The sequence below is a fragment of the Lissotriton helveticus genome, chromosome 2_2 (genome assembly GCF_964261635.1).
Source record: "Lissotriton helveticus chromosome 2_2, aLisHel1.1, whole genome shotgun sequence".
In the NCBI taxonomy this organism is placed as follows: Eukaryota; Metazoa; Chordata; class Amphibia; order Caudata; family Salamandridae; genus Lissotriton; species Lissotriton helveticus.
Window position 1 is genome coordinate 136666912 of NC_136060.1, and position 20133 is coordinate 136687044.

The window sequence follows — 20133 nt, forward strand, 5'->3', positions numbered from 1 at the left end:
TACTGTACAAAAATACAGCAGCGACCTGGGCTTCATCCTGGACTCCTCCCTCTCCTCTCCTCCCTCTCCGTGACCAGACAAGTCAACGCAGTCTCCTCGTCATGCTTCAACATCCTGCGCATGCTACGTAAGATCTTCCGGTGGATCCCCACCGAGACTAGGAAGACGGTCACACAGGCCCTCGTCACCAGCCGTCTAGACTACGGCAACGCCCTCTACGCCGGAACCACTGCCAAACTCCAGAAGAGACTCCAGCGGATCCAGAACGCCTCAGCACGACTCATCCTGGACATCCCCCGTCGCAGCCACATCTCCGGACACCTGAGAGATCTGCACTGGCTCCCGGTCAACAAGAGAATCACCTTCCGTCTCCTCACCCACGCACACAAGGCCCTCCACAACCAAGGCCCAGGATACCTCAACAGCCGCCTCAACTTCTACGCTCCCACACGCCAACTTCGATCGACCGGCCACGCCCTCGCCGCCGTCCCCCGCATCCGAAGAGCCACCACAGGAGGAAGATCCTTCTCCTACCTGGCCGCCAAGACCTGGAACTCCCTCCCGACCCACCTCCGCCTGACCCAGGACCACCTCGCCTTCAGGAAGCAGCTCAAGACCTGGCTGTTCGAGCAGTAGCGGACCCCCCCCTTAGCGCCTTGAGACCCTCCGGGTGAGTAGTGCGCTATATAAATGTTATGATTGATTGATTGATTGACACACACGAACTGGGAAAAGAAAGCGACAGATTTATTAACTGATATAAAGAAAGGTTTGCTTGTTGAACTTGAAGAAAAAGAAAACATGAACTTTGAAACGACGCTGAGCATGCGAAGAGAGTACAACTGCTACACCAAAAAAAAGGAAAGCTTTACATACTATCATAGAAATGAAGGCACATATTATCAACAAAAGGCAATACATTATCGCTGCTTTTATGGACAGGAAACTGCCGATAAAACGGCGATAATATGCTTGATAATAGGCCCTTGTAACTTCCCATAGCAGCCCAGGATCTGATGTTAACCTGGGCTCCTATGGTTTTTCACAAGGGCATATTATCAAGCCCATTATCGCCGCTTTATCGGCAGTTTCCTGTGGATAAAAGCGACGATAATGTATCGCCTTTTGTTGATAATATGGCTCATTGCTCTTTTTTTGGCCAGTAAACTTAGGTGCATATTATCAAGGACCGGTGTTAATATTATCGCCGTTTTATTGGCAAGAAACTGCTGATAAAATGGCGATAACGACCTTTATAATACGGCCTTGTTATTTCCCATAGAATCCCATGTTAACACCAGAACATCGGCTTCTATGGCAATTAATAAGGACGTATTATCAAGCCCACCCTCCCAACATTATTAAAAAACCATAGGCCCTTGTAAATTCCCATAGCAGCCCAGGTTCTGATGTTAACTTGGGCTACTATGATTATTCACAAGGGCATATTATCAAGCCCATTGTCGCCGCTTTATCGGCAGTTTCCTGACAATAAAAGCGATGATAATGTATCGCCTTTTGTTGATAATATGGCCCATTGCTCTTTTTTTTTACCAGTAAACTTAGGTGCATATTATGAAGGACCGGTGTTAAAATTATCGCCGTTTTATTGGCAGGAAACTGCTGATAAAACGGCGATAATGAGCTTCATAATACGGCCTTGTTATTTCCCATAGAAGCCCATGTACACACCAGAACATAGGCTTCTATGGGAATTTACAAGGACGTATTATCAAGCCCACCCTCCCAACATTAATAAAAAACTCCAGACAATGCAGGTACCCGGAGCTGGAAGGTCATTTTACATATCACTGCCCCAGAAATGTGGCGTTCCCCGCGATGTGTACGGGGAGAGAGAGAGCTCAAAACATTTTTTTTTTTTTTAAAGACCCGCAGGGTGCCGCTCACCGAGACTGCGGGGAGTAGGACCGTAACACCCCCCCCCCCCCACATACTTTAAAATAAAACCAGAGGAGTGCCGTTCCCCAGTGCTCGGGGTACCTTACAAGCCCCCATTATGCAGAAAAATTGCCCCTGTAATTTGCCCCCTGTTATGTTAATGAATCCAATACACATGTATATCTTGAAGTAGGTTTATTCCTCAGAGAAAGATCCTAAATAGCTTCTTGCCAGACACAGCTGGACCAACTGATAACAGTGCCACAGCGGTGACATCATATTAGAATCTCTAGAGCATCATAGGGATGCACCACAGCGGTGACATCATATTAGAATCTCTAGAGCATCATAGGGATGCACCATTCCAAGCAATAACAAATGTGTAAAATGCAAGCCAGCATTATAGAAATATAACACCCCCCTAAAATGAATAAAACGGACTTCTACTTTTTTTTCACTTTTTCCACCGCGTACAAGTACTGCACGATTACCCCACCATTTTTTATTTAAAAAAAAAAAAAAATTGAGCCTACAGATCCATGTACCACCCCCTGACCAAGACTATAGGCTCAGAATGTTTCTACCCTGCCCCCTTTCCTTATTTCTCAACTTTGTTTTACTGTTTTCTTGTGACTCTGCTCTCCCGACAAACAACATGGCTGCCAACACTTCCTGGTTTGGAGTATTGACAGCCGATCAGCATGCAGCTCCTGCTCTTAATTTTACGTATTTCCATGCGCGTACGCCGCCATTTTTCTTTAAAAAAAAATAGAGCCAAAAAAAAATAGAGCCTAAACATCCATGTACGACCCCCTGAGCAAGCCTAGAGGGTCAGAATGTCTCTACCCTACCCCCTTCCCTTATTTCTCAACTTTGTTTTACTGTTTTCTTGTGACTCGGTCCTAGCGAGGCACAACATGGCCGCCAACACTTCCTGGTTTCGAGTGTTGACAGACAGTTCACAGCCAATCAGCATGCAGCTCGCGCTCGTAATTGAACAGATTTCCGTACGCGTACTGAACTCCGTCTCTAGATATCGCTATGATTTTACTTGCAATTTTCTCAGAAACTACTGAACGGATTTACACCATTTAACAACAAGAATTTGCAATGCAATAGGTCTCGCATTAGGAAAGTTTGAGCTATTGTTATTGTAAATGACAATTTTTGTATTTATGTATTGGTTTTGAAAATAGCGAAATTAATAGCTTTGTCATTTACAATGCCAATAGTTATAACTTTCGCAAATGTGACACCTATAGCATTTGTAATGCAATATGTGTTGTATTTGCGTGACTTAGATGTATTGATATTACAAATAACAATGGCTTTTAATTTTTTTAATAATGAATACTTAAATAAAAGTTATTGTAATTTATAACTGCAATAGCTTAAACTTTTGTAAATAACTTTTGTGACGATTATGTTCATTGTATTTTATTGTGACGAAAATACAAGAACAGAAGTGAAATATTAACATCTTTTTGTGACATTTGTAATAAAGCTTGAAACATTGAGAGAACATATTTGAACCAGTTGTTGAATGGTTGCACACATTGATGAGGTGGTGGCGCTGAGTGATGTTGTGGTGGCGACGAGTGATGCGGTGGCATTCAGTGATGCTGTAGTAGCGCATAGTGATGTTGTGGTGCCCCTGAGTGATGCTGTGGTGGTCCTGAGTGATGCTGTGGTGATCCTGAGTGATGCTGTGGTGATGCGATAGATAGATAGAGTGAGTGCGATGGATAGATAGAGTGAGTGCGATAGAGTGAGTGAGTGCGATAGAGTGAGTGAGTGCGATACAGTGAGTGAGTGCGATAGAGTGAGTGAGTGCGATAGATAGAGGGAGGGCGATAGATAGAGGGAGGGCGATAGATAGAGGGAAATAGAGTGAGGGCGACAGATAGATAGATAGATATATAGATAGAGTGTGGGCGATCGATAGAGTGATGGCGATAGAGTGAGGGCAATAGATAGACAGAGGGAGGGCGATAGATAGAATGAGACGAAGGGATAAAGAAGAAAATGCAATGACACGGTGAACGAAGGAGAGAGGGGAGCATGTAAACGGGTCTAAAGGGACGTTAGTAAGAGACCGAGAACAATAGAAGTGAGTGGAAGGCTGAATGTTGAGAGGAGGAGAGAAAATAGAGAAATATGAGGTGTTAGTGGGAGAAGAAGGGAGGGGACAGCAAGGCAGAAAGAAGGAAAGAGGAATAAAAATGGAGCACGGGGAGGCTGTAGAGAAATTATAAAAGGGAATGAAAAGACATACAAATAAGCTGCACATTTCCAAACATTAGAAAGAACACAAAGCAATCAGTCACATTTTGTTTAACAGTGGTAGTTGCGCTGGACAATTTTTTAACTGCGTGTACTTGAAGGTTTGCGCTTATAAATTGGGTTGACCAAAAAAGAGGAGGAGGATGTAAAAACGTGGAGAGCGAGGAAGAAGTCGAGGTAAATGAGGAATAAGAGGAGAAGGGGAAGCAGAGACATGATGAAGATATGTAGAAAGATGGAGCAATACAAGTGATAGTTGAGAAAGCAGGGCAGTGAGATGAAGGGTGCGAAGGGAGATTAGTGCAGAGATTATTGTTAAACTGTGACATGGAGGCAAAAGCAGTTAATAAAAAGAGAGCGCATTACAGGCCACAAACAGCTTTAAATTACTCTGCGTATTGCTAAGCACGAGCAGGCAGGAGAGGTGTGTAGGGAACGAGAAGGGGTGGCGGGGGTTTGAGGGAGAGGGCAGGTGAAGGAGCGGGGGAGAGAGGAAGGGAAATGTATTGGTCGGAGGGGGAGAATGGGGGAGTGGAAGAGAAGTGCGAGAAGAGAGGAAGTGGGGAGAGAGGGTCAAAAAATGAAGGTGCATAAAAGGCTGCGACTGTGTAACCCCACCCCCCTCGTCGTCCTCCCCACCAGCACTGAATCAAAGGCATTAGGGTAAATAAGAGAGGCGGCGGGCCAGCACTAAACTGCCAGGCTGCGCGCTCCCTGGGGCAGCTGAATAAAGCAATTAGCAGCTCCCCTGGAAGCCACCCGGCTGATCATTGTCACGTGCATGCCTCAATATCGTTATCAGGTCAGAATGTCGGCAATGATGCTGATGTACATTGTGTGAGTACAGCCTTTAAGGTGTTAAGGTTTCATTTCATTTTAACCTCATGCCATACTTGAAAGACGCAACTACTTTTGCTTAGGAAGTTTCAGTGAGATTTCCAAAAAACCTTAATTCATCAACCGGAATATATGAGGATTTCGGCCAGGCCGTCTTTGTAACTATATCACTGAGCCACTAGGTGTTAGTAGCGCTACAGTTTTCTTTACCAAACAGCGTGTAAATCTCTCCCGCGACTGCCAAAACACAGAGTGAAGAACCAAAGTAGAAAATAAAACTAACTGGGCCATCATCGCTTAAAAAGAATGGGTGAGGTATTACAAAGTACAATGTTAACTTGCAGGAGATTGATAGTTTGGGAAGAGCGCCATAAAAATTAAGCATAGTAGAAACGATTCCGAAGTATGCCTATTCATATTGCTCTTTCAAGAAACGAAAAGCCTGCGAAGTTTTTAGTTTTTTTCAGTTTTATATTGCGCGAACTCCTCCCGAAGATATGGAGGGATTTACATAAGCGCCAGTTGCGTTAGACAATTATACATTCATGTTTCGGTAGGCACGGGGGGTGATTTGCCCAGAATCACAGGATGTTGAGACGACGCCGAGACGCGAACCTGTTTTTCCAGTTCCAAAGTCGGCAGATCTGACCGTTATGCCACATTAGAGTGCATGTCCGCATCTATTCCGAGTGGAAATGTGGCTTAATGCCAGACGGGGCACCCGCAAGTAGTGGCGCATTGTGTGCCTTAAGTATGATTTGGGTCATGTATGGAGTGGAGCTGGGAAAGGGGTCATTTAGGGAGGCTCAGAAATGGACTTGAGGTTGGAAAGATGCCCCTGACTAGCTTGTCAGCAGTGGTATGCGGTTAGAAACCTTTCAATTCCTTATACTCGGTGATCAGTGCGGCGTCCCCAGAGAAGAGGAATGAGTTATTCGGGAAACCAACTTGGTTCAAATGAGATGCAAGTCCCCTGCTGGTGCAACAGTTGATGATGCTTAGATAACATGTCAGAGCCCGTGCTTAGCAGCTCTGGAGAAAGAAGGATCGTCTGTGCAGTTAGCTGTGAAGGAGGCCGAAGGGGAGGCAGGGAAGAGATCTTTAGGTAAGCAACGTTAACTCTCTTTCAGGCAGTCAGAGGTGGTATGGTAGGACTGGAGTACTCTGGTGTCCATTGTCACGCCCCAGTGCCGAATCGGTGGATACGATTATGAACAGATCTTCATGCAAAGATGGAAAGATCAGTCTCGCTCCTCAGTGCGTAGATATTGGCCAAAAATGCATTCACTTGAAAGATTGAATTCCAAATTTCCCGATATTCTCAAAATAGCTATGGGCCTTTGTTTAAGCAGTAGCAGGGAGTCGTTCATTCTGCTTGAGGGACTGAAAAGCTTAGGTCCACAGTCAATCATGTTTTTAGGCATCTACTTTTAAAGTAGATGCTGGCGGCCGTGAAAGTGTGAAGCAGGGGGCGGGGGAGGAGAAATGCGAGACACGGCCTGGCAGCCGTGAAGTGTGAAGCAGTGGGCGGGGGAGCGGAGCCCTTTGAAGTGAAGCTCTCGGAGGCAGGCGGGAGGAAATGGCAAGCGCGTGCATGAGCACATGCACTCGACGAAATCCGCGATGGTTTAGCCCTTATTTTGCCCCCAATACTCTCGTCTATTTATTCCTTGCGGAATATAATAGACTAGACCTAAAAAGCACAATCTGCAAACCGAACTCTACCTCTCTGCCAAATTTTGTGTAATTCCGTTCAGCCGTTCAGGCTGTAGCCCTGGCTAAAGGTCCCTATGGAAAATTGCATGGGGAAAACACGTTTTGGGACCCCCCTTTTTTTCGGCCCCCACTTGACTAATCACCCCCAAACTTTCAGGGAAGGAGCGGAACCGAGCAGGCCATGAAGATTCATCCACGGGCGCCCAAGTTATTCCAAATAGAATGTTGAGGATTTCTTTAACTACCTACTGGTGACCACCAGTAGGATATATATATATATATCACCAAATCCAAGTTGCCTTGCATAGAGACGCCTGCACAGTTGGAAATAAAGCCATAGTTTATTGCAGGTAATATGCACAGCGCGTTTCAAAGCCGCACAACCAAAGCGCCAAACATGTTTCGGGCTCCACACCCTTGTTCACTGGCTGCATGCACAAAGTCCCAGCAGCTGTGTGGACTCATAGCTTTAACCCCGCCCAAGGTGGGACTTTCTCAAGCACAGTGGCATTCTGGGGTAAGTAGTCCGTAACTTCACCATAGTGGTTGCTGCCAAGTCTCAGTCCATAAAATTATACATCCCGTAGTGGGTGTTGTGAGGAGAAACTGCAGCAGTGCACATCAGTATCCATCCTGACAATACTGGCATTTCCAGCTCCTCCTGGTGCACTCGGTCCACGCCCTTGTTCACTGGCTGCATGCTCAAAGCTGGGACTTTGTGCATGCAGCCAGTGAACAAGGGCGTGGAGCCCGAAACATGTTTGGCGCTTTGGTTGTGCGGCTTTGAAACGCGCTGTGCATATTACCTGCAATAAACTATGGCTTTATTTCCAACTGTGCAGGCGTCTCTATGCAAGGCAACTTGGATTTGGTGATGTTTAAAGCGGCGTGCCTCGCCGCAGAGATGCCCCGCCGCGTAGGAAGCGGAACCTCTGGTGCTTGATGACCGAGTGCACCAGGAGGAGCTGGAAATGCCAGTATTGTCAGGATGGATACTGATGTGCACTGCTGCAGTTTCTCCTCACAACACCCACTACGGGATGTATAATTTTATGGACTGAGACTTGGCAGCAACCACTATGGTGAAGTTACGGACTACTTACCCCAGAATGCCACTGTGCTTGAGAAAGTCCCACCTTGGGCGGGGTTAAAGCTATGAGTCCACACAGCTGCTGGGACTTTGTGCATGCAGCCAGTGAACAAGGGCGTGGAGCCCGAAACATGTTTGGCGCTTTGGTTGTGCGGCTTTGAAACGCGCTGTGCATATTACCTGCAATAAACGATGGCTTTATTTCCAACTGTGCAGGCGTCTCTATGCAAGGCAACTTGGATTTGATGATGTTTAAAGCGGCGTGCCTCGCCGCAGAGATGCCCCGCCGCGTAGGAAGCGGAACCTCTGGTGCTTGATGACCGAGTGCACCAGGAGGAGCTGGAAATGCCAGTATTGTCAGGATGGATACTGATGTGCACTGCTGCAGTTTCTCCTCACAACACCCACTACGGGATGTATAATTTTATGGACTGAGACTTGGCAGCAACCACTATGGTGAAGTTACGGACTACTTACCCCAGAATGCCACTGTGCTTGAGAAAGTCCCACCTTGGGCGGGGTTAAAGCTATGAGTCCACACAGCTGCTGGGACTTTGTGCATGCAGCCAGTGAACAAGGGCGTGGAGCCCGAAACATGTTTGGCGCTTTGGTTGTGCGGCTTTGAAACGCGCTGTGCATATTACCTGCAATAAACTATGGCTTTATTTCCAACTGTGCAGGCGTCTCTATGCAAGGCAACTTGGATTTGGTGATATATATATATATATATCTATATATATATATATATATATAGATATAGATATATATATATATATTATACACACACGTTACCAACCGGAGTCCTTGTGTTGGTATCCAGGAACTGGAGCTGATATTGAGATAAATATATATATAAGTAAAATCTGGTACACAGCGCTTTATCTTGCAGGATGCCTGTCCACTTGGATTTCTCTCTTTTCCCCACACAACACCGTCCCAATAGTACGACATCTTGGGACTTGTAGTGCCTACAGTGCTGTTTGTGGTGAGTGATCACTTGATTGGAGGATGGCGCTTGTTCTCACCAATGAGAGGACGGCAAGATTTACTTAAACGAGGGTGAGACTGTTTCTTCACAGCAGGGGTGTCTCAGGAAGGCCCCACTGTCCGAAATGCATAATGCTTACCTACTGCTTCAATAAAGTATCCAAACCGGATTCCCCGTGTGGCCTCTTACTTTCTCTTCGAGGGAGGTTCTTGCTGCATTTTCCGCGTCTGCCAGAGGCGCGTTAAAGAGGCCCGATCTTTCAAGTTGGCTGGCTGCCATTCTGGTTCGTGTTTCAGCAGTAACTTGTTGTCCGTGGTATTGGTGCGGTGCCAACCCACCTCGGAGTGCGTGTTTTGCATGGGCCGCCGCCAGGGATGGTTTGTGACTGCACATGGAGTGTGACTTATTAGTCATCTCACGGCCCGGCAGAACTTGCTCCTTCAGGGTTGGAGCATATGCGGGGACGCAAGGAGCCTTAAGGAGTGAAATTTGGTACACAGTGCTTCATCTTGCAGGATGCCTGTCCACATGGATTTTTCTCTTTTCCCCACACAACACCGTCCCAATAGTGAAGAATCTTGGGACTTGTAGTGCCTACAGCGGTGTTTGTGGTGTGTATTCACTTGATTGGGGGATGGGGCTTGTTCTCACCAATGACGGCAAGATTTACTTAAACAAGGATGAGACACTGTTTCTTCACAGTAGTGGCGTCTGAGGAAGCACAGGCCGAAGTGCATAATGCTTACCTGCTGCTTCAATAAAGTCTCCAAACCGGATTCCACGTGTGGCCTCTTCCATTCTCTTCGAGGGTATCCAAATGCTGACCAAATTCCACAGCATTTCAACAGTGACTAGGTAAAATGTCTCGCCGGAAAGGTTCATACATTGTTGCAGATTCAGATGACATCTACATGCAGGGTCTGTGGTTGAACACTGAGATATGGTCTGATGCTTGTTCCTCCATACACCCAAAGATCATCAGCAAATGGTGGTGCAAGTTATTTTTTTATGAGACCTGTAAGGAGACTCCAAAGCAATCATTCTTTTAAAATAAAACCATTAAAAAGTCGGTGAAAGTTCTTTGTCCTCGAGAAAATGGCCCTGCTCCCTGGATGATTGAGTCTCACAATCCCTGATATCAGAGTTTTTCTGATTAATTTGATAAGATCTCGGGGGCAAAAGATGAGACTTGGAGTTTCTGGGTCCATTTACTGACCACGCAGAGCCTGAAATCTTCTGCTGGCTATTAAGAATCTGTTCAGGCACCATTTAGGCCGCTCCTCCCTGCAGACTTGGTGGTACCTATCCAGATGTTGAGCCTTCATGGGCTCCAGCACCCAGGAAGAAGTTGAAGCTTGTAAAGTGTGGTACCTCTGTCCAATTGGAGCCGACTATAACACGGCTGTTGAAGCTGCAGAAGTCTTATGAAATTATATTTATGGGCAGGGAAGGATAATGCAAATTTTAAAAAAATTCTGTGGCTCAGAAATAGACTGGAATGGCAGAGGGGTTTGACATAGTAGTTTAGAGGAGAATCATTTAGCTGATGATCACCACCTTCTCCACTCCACTTGCCCTAGATACTTTACCTGAAGGGGGGGCATCTGTTACCATGATGGCCCAGCTTCAGAAGCTTCTTCCTCATTTATGTGTGGTACAAAACGTTAGTCCCTCTTGAATTGAGTCAAGGTTGCATAGTGGACCTTGCTTTTTGTACTCTGCCATCATCATAAATACTGTTTTTCCTAATGTCTTCCTCGAAGTAAAACTCCAATGCACTTTCATAGGGTTCATCCAGGCATTTGATTTGAATAAACCGTCTGTAGGCCAAAGGGTATATGCTTTGGACAGCCTAGTCGTCTCAACTGCTAAAACCATCTGCCTACTGGGATCAGTTTAAGTTTGAGTTTATTTTATTTGCATAGTTAATTAAAACCATTGCAACACATATTTCAAAAATTCTTAAAACAGCATTATAAAAACACTTAAAATAGGTCATGAAATAGGAAATTCCTGTGAATTAAGAAGAAACTCAGCAAAACTGGATAGAGTTCTTTTTTAAAATTTTATTTTTTTACACTATCTGCAGGACAGTGCTGGTCTCTGTTAAAAAGCTATCATCCTGTTCAGCCATATGCTGTGTTTGCCCCATGGGCTCTGCTTGCACAACGATGTCACACTGGTGCTAGACAGACATGTTCAATAAGATGTCATTAGATCCTATTGTCCACCTGCTAATCGGCCTGCGTCTGTAGTATTTTCCACCAGTTTTTACGTTCTCTATGCGGCCAGTCTCAAGAATTTCACAAATCTGCAGTTTAGGTGCGTGTTTGATGGATTCAGGCAGGCAAGCACCTCTTGCCTTCTGGTGCCAATCCCTCTTTCCTTAAATTTGTCTTTAAGAAGCAATTGGCGTGCTTGTTGCAGTTCTTCACATAGACAGGTTACTTGAAGGATGTCACCATTGTATGAGATACATATCCTGCAGGTCTCATTGCCGTCTTTCCTCAGCCATGGTGGTAAGTGCCCTGTGCATGGCAGAATCCCTAGTCTGTACTTTAAGAAGCTCATTTTTATGGCTTTGGGGTACCCCTAGTTGAAGTATGTTTGTGGTGGTAATGATTTGTAGGAGTTTAAAGTCATCATGTTGTGTGTTGTGACAATTAATGAAACTTACTGTAATCACTTTATCAGACAACAAGAAAAAGCCATTTACCGACCTGGTCAATGATGGATCTTGAAGTGGAGCCTGGACACTTGCACACTATTGCTTGGTCCTTGGGCATAGCCTGCGCACTTGGTTTCATTCAACGGACTTCTCTAGAGATGTTCAAGCCACAATCTGGAACATACCATTTGATGGCGAGCAGGTATTCAGAGAGAAAGCTGGATTACCTGGAGAGTTTTGTTGTGCTAGGCATAGTCTAGGCTGAACAGTCCTGGCAGCAATAGCCTTCCCAGCCTGTCCAGATAGTCAAGCAGCTGTACTACTCCTTTCGGGATCAAGGTGGATACGGGGGACACATTCCCAAGTAGCACCTCAGCAAATTGTTTTCACCCTCTGCCAGTTCGGCTGTTTCAAAACACCTCTGACTTTTCCCCAACTGGAAGACGATAATGATGGACACTAATTAGATCCTAGATTATTGCCTCTGGGAGAACTGAGCATAGGATTCTACTTTCTGTATGTCATTCTCCCAAAGGACGCCCACGTTTAAAGTACCATTCTAGATCTTCCTGAATTGGTTCATTCAGCAGAACAAGTTCAAGATGCTGTGCCTGAGCAACATCTTACCTGCTCTGACTGTGGTAGATGTGTTGCCCACAGGTGTTAACAGGGGTTTGCAGGGGCTCACAAAACTATCTGATCTTCAGGACAGATGTGGCTGGGTAAGGGATTAATCTGCTTTAAATGAAAATACCATTCTACTTTCAGTAGAAAAGAAGGATGAGTTAGAGAAACGTAATTATTATGAAAAATGGTGTATAACACATCAATGCAAAGAGCTTGAAGCATGCACACCCTTCTCTAGCTTCTTTTGAAGTCGCCAAATAAAATACGTTCAGATGCTTTGAGGTATATGCCCTACAGTATTCTGTGGTGCAGTAATAAATAATTTCTGGAATCAACCCAAGCTACCAGTGTAATGCTGTTAATTTCCAGTGTTAGAATAAGATGCTTGCCTTTGTTGGTTTTCCTTCTGATGAACCTGTCCTGATGGAATGTTTATTATTGATAACGTTGTTTACGGTGTTTTTTTATTTTATTTTATTTAATGTTTCATCTTATTTTAATCCTGGCCCCCTGTGGAGCCAGGAAGATAATTTGGCACTTAATGATTCGCGCCATGATACCCAGGACATATTTTTTGCGAATTTACAGTTGAGGCAATAACAGCACCCCTGCTAGAAAATGTTCCAGTTCTATTCTGAATCCTGGGAAAATGCTTATTTTGAGATATGTGTAGGACCATTTGTGTGTCCATCAAAAAATAGAGTCTGACGGGTTCACAGTTGCCCCCGTTGCAGTAGCTGAGGCTGACCTTCATTGAAACCCTCTATTTTTGTGTCACATCTTTTGGATCTTTTTAGCACTCAAAAGACGTACATGTGGCTTTATATACTGTGTAAAAAAGAAAAAAACATGCAAGCAATTTTTCTTCCCTCCTCTGGACCATAATAACAGATTTTCGTGGGGGTTCTTGTTAGCCAGCAGACCAGCTGGAGAAGTTTTTACTAATAGTGGATATTATCTAAGGATGCCATCCTGGGGCCCCAGAATCAGTACATACAGGCAAACTTTGGTGTTTTATATTAGTGTTAATATGTGCTTATCTAATGTAAATCATATGAATTCGGATTATCATGATAATGGATTACTCTAATTAGGAGTATTTTAAATGTGACTAGAGTATAGTCCTCGAAGATCTTTCATCACACATCCCTAATCAACTAATTTGGAACACTCTAGTTGCCTTACTGCATCATGTTATACTTTTTTGAGGCTGAGCCATGTAATACCAAGCATATCTTCTGTAGACAAGGTCTTCAGAAGGCCCCAACAGACTGCATGCCTCCCATCATCTGATCTCCTTCTCCACCCTGCCCAGTTAGGTAAAGCTCATGTACATTTTTACTCTGTAGCTATGCTACGGAGCATATTTCACTCTGAAAACTATATTGAAAATAGAGTTGAACATAACTTTAATTTGATGCGTTTGAACGTTTTTTCAGATATCTGTTAGTGCAAACACTGCTTTTTTTTATCTGGAGGAAGTATTTACCTCGTAACTAGTGCTGCTGTTGAGCAGTTAAAAATATAAAACCCTCCTTCACTTTAAGCAGGTAGCAATTTTACCCATACAAATTAAAAAATGTGGTAATTTAGCACAAATTAGGCAACAAACACATTCATTTTAAGGCCTTATGCAAATTTAGGCTATGTTAGCACACACAAATACATACCATGCTAATTAGATGTCTGAGCTTATTAAGTGTATTAATCTTATCAAAATATGTAAAGGCAGGTGCAAAATACACAGGGAATTGTAAATTATAATGCAACTAAAGATGTTTCTTTTTTCATTTCTCTTTTCCCAAGAAAAAAAATCTTTGTTGGAGCTTATTTTAGTGTGCTGTAGGATATGAGGCCATTTTAATTTGGGCCCACACATCTTTTTAGTTCGGATAAACTAGATTATTTGTACCTTGTGATAAATAGTTTATAGGTAATAATGAAACTGTTAGGAATTGTAAAGTCTTTACCTTTGTCAGTCCTTTGAGGTTTTTTTTGGTATGAAAAGGCTGACACATATACAAGGCAAAGAAATAATTTAATCACTGGTTTCCAAGGCACTAGGTTTCCAGATGCCTCCAAAAGTGTAACCACCACAAAGCATTGCAAGTTGTAAATAGCTGCGCCTCAGTACTGCAGCAGTGGCTCACCCACAGCACACCTTGTCAGCACATCTTTGTTTTTACGTGTAATTGAGCAGGCAGAGCACGGAGTCATTCAAAGAGTTTAGTTTTGCACATTGTTGCAATAGAAATTCTGACGTATTTTAAGGAAATAAAAATATTTGATCTTGATTTAATTCAAATATGAATGTTGTATTTTGATTGCAAAATAAAAACTTTTTTATTGTTATGCAGGATTTGCACTCAACATTTTGTGCTTATTGCCTCACCTGATTCAACATTTTGATAACCCAACACAGTTCTGCAAAGAAACAGCTGACCGAATAGCAAAGGTTTGTAAACTTGTATTGAAGAAAGATTCCTGAATGTTTTCAATCCTTGTCTACACTGCTTTCGTAATAAAAAATGGTAATCTTTGAAAAAATTTTGAAGATCAGTTTCAAATTGATGCGTGTAAAGGTACAGTGCTGGTTTCTAAAATGCCACCTCTTGTTGATCTTAGATGAAAGTGACTTGTTACTTAAATTGATCCTAAGTAAGTGATGATCATTTTGTTGAAGTTCATATGTTACAGATGTAATTGTTATGGGTTTTTGCCATTTGTATCATTTACTTGATGGTTAATTGATCTCCATTTCTACAAAATTAAACAAATCAAGAAAAGTCTTAAGATTTTATTGGCTAATGAAAACAAATTCTAATGTATACTTCTAACCACAGATTGCTCACCTTTACAATATTCACCAGGCGCCAGAGTGGATCCGGAAACTTTTCATAGCATGCTTCTGCTTGACACTATGTGGCGATGTGAGACTCCACGTTGACCACCTTCTACCCCAGAAGCGATGGAGTGAAGCCATGTAGAAGTTCCACCTCTATGTGGCATTGTCTGTTCCTTTCCTTTCTTCCTGCTTCTCTGAACGCAGATCCAGAAATCCACTCCATCTTTCATTTATTGACCATTCCAGATCGATATGCAGTGTGCAAGGGTTTGCTGTCCCCACCTAAAAATACAGGTTTCAAACCATGCCGCGATTGCAAGAAACTGATGTAAATGACAGACTTAAATGAAATATATGCCTTTCGTGTTTAGGCTTAAAGCACTACTCCAAGTTGTGTGAGGAATAGGACCTCATGCATCCGACAATGATCTGGGACTGTGAAGCGAAACTGTGTTTTGACGAAGTTATGGTAAAATCACAGACCCAGCATAAGTCTCGCTACACATAGCTCGGCCCGCTTCAGCCGATCCCGCAGCAACCGTCTTTGAGATCAAGGTCCTCCAGTAAGTTGGCATACAAATCGAAATAGGGGTCGATGTTACTCCTGCTATTTCTACTGTTGAAGAAGAATGGAGGCCGCCAATTAATGTCTACATTTATGCAGCTTTGCTGCTAAATTTAAAGGTCCAACAAGATACTTTAAATAGAGGAACAATAGATCTTATCATACACTCAGTTGCAGTCAGCGGGACCCTAACAGATTTATGCCAATTAACCCTAAAGCCATAGGCATCTCCATAGATATTAAGGGTCTGGATGGTTCTGGGTACTGACAACTGAGGACGCTCCTGATATAAAAGAACGTCATCCACATAGAGATGTAAGCGGTCTTCAATACGGTCTCCCCAATCCATACCCCATATTTCAGCACCTTTCCTGATAAAGGTAACCGTTTGTTCCATTGCTAGGGCGAATAGGAGTGGAGAGAGCAGGCATCCCTGCCTTGTCCCTCTTTCTGTCTGAAAAGGCATCAACAAGACCCAATTCACTCAAAACCGTGTCAAGGGTGAGGAGTAGAGCTGAAAATTATATGCAGTAAATCTAGGGCTCATTTGTTTTCTTCTGCACTTGATTTAAAAAGGACTACTCTATGGAGTTAAATGCCTTCTGAAAACCCAAAGCAACCAAAAGTGCAGGTTGTGAAAGCTTCACAGAAGCAAGGGCGACATGAAAGCACTTTGGGCATTGTCTGGATCCCTGTGTAGGCATAAAGCCATTTTGGTCTGAATGCACCAAGGACCAAATTACTCCAGTTAACCTAAAAGCTATTTTAATTGGAAGGAAGATCTTTACCCAGATGGAATCAAGGTCTGTCCCCTATAGCTTTCTTTAGTTTAAACCATAGCGGCCCTCTGTGTCAATGTTTGATCTGTAAGACTAACCTCCAGCCTTATCTGGGATTCTCTGGTACAAATAGGCAGTCTAAATATTTGATGAGAATCTGGATTGTTACCTATTAAACCAGCATCCAAATGAGTTCGGGAATTTTTCGAGGCCGTAGTCTAATGAAGGCAATTTCCTAGCTGTTGTAACAGAAAGTTTCAATTCTGTTAAGGACTCTGAAGCAAGAATTATGGTTTTGTCTTCCTTCACTTTATTATAAAACCACAAACCGCAGCCATGTTAATATCAGCTTAGTAAAAAAACTAACATTCTGTAGTAGGGGATCTCTGTGTATAGTCATAATCTAGTGAATAGTCCCGCCCATGTGCGTGGACCCCGGAGCAATCAAAAATAATCTCTTAGAGTGTCGAAAAATGCAGAATTGCACAGACACTTAAGAGAGAATTTAAAGACAGATAATGCAGCCTATAAAAGGCTACACTGTCCAGTACTTCAACTAGAAATTCCACCAAAAAAATCCACAAAACAGCAAAGCCTGTACAGATTTCCCTTGCTTTAAAAGCAAAAACCCTCTGGAATGATAGAGAGGAGGACCTGGACAGACAAGCCCCATAGGCTGCCATTATGTGGCTCAGAACAGAATACTGTGCCTTTAAGAGAACTTTCCAGAACTTCACAGTATCCCAGAATGCACTGCAGGTCCCAGTTACTTTCAGTTCTTTTTTCCGGCTCCTGCAAGCAGGACTCTGGAGCATTGAGCTCTCCCTTTTCAAGGGATTATTGGGGTTTTTTCACTGTTAATTTCGATTTGAGTGCTTCTAAAGTACTTTAGTGCTGTTCTTCTTGGTTTTTGCTCCTTTTTGATGTCAAATATGCCTGCATTATTTGACAAATGCCGGAGTGCTCCAGGAAGAAGGCAAAATCAGATTCCCATGAGGTGTGTATCCTCTGCCTTCCCTCTTCCCACATCCCTGAGGAGTGTGAGATTTGTCAAGGCTTCTCTGGCAGGACCCTGAAGGAAAGACAGAAGATCAGGCTTCAGGGCCTCGAGGAAAGAAGGCTGAAGGCGCAAGGTGGGTCTGGAGGGACTTATTGTCAGAACTCCAAGTACTACTGTATTAGTACACAGGAACAGAGATGCTAGTTCCCAAATCCCCTCGAGCAGCAGCCCGGAGCTTGGACCAACAAGTCTCCTGGTATGCTACCCTAAGGGAAGGGGGTAGTGGATAAAATAATAAAAGAGAGAAGAGAGAGTTCTGGCAGTTCCTCTTGTAGTCTGTCCAGCAGATTTCAGTTGGAAGGTTACCTGCAAGAATGTACAACGTTAAAATACACTCCTATACTCTGCCCACGTATTCTATCTCTCAGGTTTACTCTTATGTTTTTCCTACCATGACTATTCCAGAACTCTGCTTCTCTTCTGGTTTACTCCTTTCTTCACAAGGAATTATATGCCTCTGGCTCACTAGTGATTCTTTCTGCAAAATACAAACTCACTTAATATTGTGCACCTATTTTCTCTGACCTTTTCCTATCCAGTCTTTACCTTAACTTACTTAGTGAACCTTCTGTGTTCTTTCCTCTTCTGTACTCTGTGTTGCCTGTTTGTCTGTGTTCTAGTGGTATTTTCTGGTACACTAAAATGAGATATCCTGCTATTAGTATTTACCTTCACTGTCTTCTACTCCTGTACTAACTAATAGCTTATATATATTTAACTCACTTAATATTGTCTTCAAATAGCTTTATTTCTGGGGTCTGTGTTGTCCTCTGTATTGTTCTCTTTAGCGTTTCATTCAAATGAAGATTCTCTGGTGCTAGGGCTGCTACTGAATTATATAAACCTGTCCTAAAGACTTCGTCACAACAATAGCTATCATTAAATAACTTAGCTCTTCTTCTCTCGTATTTTCGTTTCTGCTGGGCTCATGAAATCTCCGTGTGAAGACAGCCCCACGTGACGTCACATCAACCGCCACTAGAGGTCTCTGCTGTGCCGACTGACTGGAACGGCTCTGTTCCAAAACACCGATTCTACGAAGCGGGGACGGAGCTCAGGGAAAGGAAATGCCGACTTCAATAACGGCACGATTGTTAGTAAAGGAAGGGAAGGGAATGAATACCAAGTTCGGTAATGCCGACTGACTGAAACGGCAAGTTCTTAGAGGGTTGGAATGAGAAGCGGAACGGGAGGAGAAAGGGAAGGAAAAGAGGGAAACTCTATCTTACTAACACTAAGGGGGAATAAATACAAGGATAGGGAAACTTATAAGGCAAACTCTGGGTCTCTCAGGCTCAGGACTAAAAACGCTCTTCCTCGGGCTAGGACTCTGGTGAAGTGCGCAGTTCCCCGTCCTCGCGCGCCTCAGCAGCATTCTATAATTACTGTGGGGAAAGACTAGACCGCTGACCTAGCAGGGCGTCAGTGGCCATTCGAAGATTCCATTGTTGAACTAACTGAGTCCACAGATTTCTCTGAAAACACTTCTGTTTGCTTTTTCTGCCGGACCACGCTATCAACCCAATCTGAAAACTCGGGGTTCTGACACTTATTCTGCCCATGCTGAGGCCTCTGGGGGGCTCCCCAGGGGCAGGAAGACCAGCAAATGCTCCCATTCTCCGTCGGGGTCGGTTGCACTGACCACGACGGCGAGCGGGATGACCACGGTCTGTTCCCCGTCCCCCCAGGGCTCTCGGGCGAAGCGACGTCGACGTAGAGGGAATTGCACAGACCGCCGTCGAAGTCTCCTGTGACGATTTCGTCGTCATCCTCGTCGATGTCGAGTGATCGACGTCGAAGGGCCCGGCATCGGCGCTCGCCATCGAGGCGACACCGCCCTTCGCCGTTGGCGAAGAGAAGACGTTCGTCGTCGAGGGGATCCTCGTCGTCGAGTTTGCCGTCGAGGCGGAAGAGGTCGCCGTCGAGGCGGAAGAGGTCGCTGTCGAGGCGGAAGAGGTCGCCGTCGAGGCACAAGCGGTCGTCGTCGAGACGCGAGAGATCGTCCTCGAGACGCAAGACGTCGTCGAGAAGGACGAGGTCGCCGTCGAGGCGGTCGAGGTCGCCGTCGAGGCATGGTAGACGGTCGACGCCGAGGAAAGGGTGTTCGACGTCGAGGGAAGGCCGTTCGGCGTCGAGGGACCTATGCTCGCCGTCTGGTCACCGTTCTTCGACGTCGAGGAAGCGTGGTGTAGGAGAGTAGGGTCTGCAATCCTATGATCACCCAGATTTTTGCTTTTTGCTGCACTGGTTTACGACTTTCCCTGGCTGTGGGCCTGCTAATCAGACCCACAGCCTAGCTGTTCTCTCTCTCCAAATTGTACTCAGGTACTGAATTGGCACTGGGCCCTCTCCAAGTCCCTGTACCCAGGGCTGAGGTGCACCCAGAAGTCTCCCAGGGGCTGAAGCATGTATTGTGCCACCCCTGGATTGACTAACTAAAACTGACACAACTGGCTGCACGACAGCTGGGGCAAGGTGGTGTACTCACCCTTTGCTTTAGATATAGTATACCTATATCTAACCCTAAAATGGACACAGATCTCCTATCAGTCACTCCTATGGCAGGCCTTAACAATCCTGAAGGCAGAGTGCTTGGAATCGTGTGAGATGGTGCTCTGGCATGAGCTGAGCCTGTCTGCGGCTTTCGGGATCTATCCCTTAGCCGTTTCCATGATATCGCATACCATATACTCTTAAGTGCATTATAATCCTCGCGGTTATGTGCCAACTCTGGTATCGCTTTATCAAAACATGTCGAGTAAGGTGTCATACGAAT

At 44.5% G+C, this 20133-nt stretch overlaps 1 protein-coding gene across 11 annotated transcripts in view; it reads left to right on the plus strand.

The window, feature by feature from the left end:
* Positions 1-20133, plus strand: part of FRYL (FRY like transcription coactivator) — a 2496013-nt gene that overhangs the window by 1971415 nt on the left and 504465 nt on the right. For all 11 annotated transcript variants that reach the window (XR_013608325.1, XM_078678213.1, XM_078678216.1 and 8 more), the window contains one exon: positions 14466-14563. Coding sequence is in view for 10 of the 11 variants with exons in the window: in XM_078678213.1 (XP_078534339.1) it covers positions 14466-14563 (98 nt within the window). In the remaining variant the exon portion in view is untranslated. The remainder of the gene's footprint in view (positions 1-14465; positions 14564-20133) is intronic.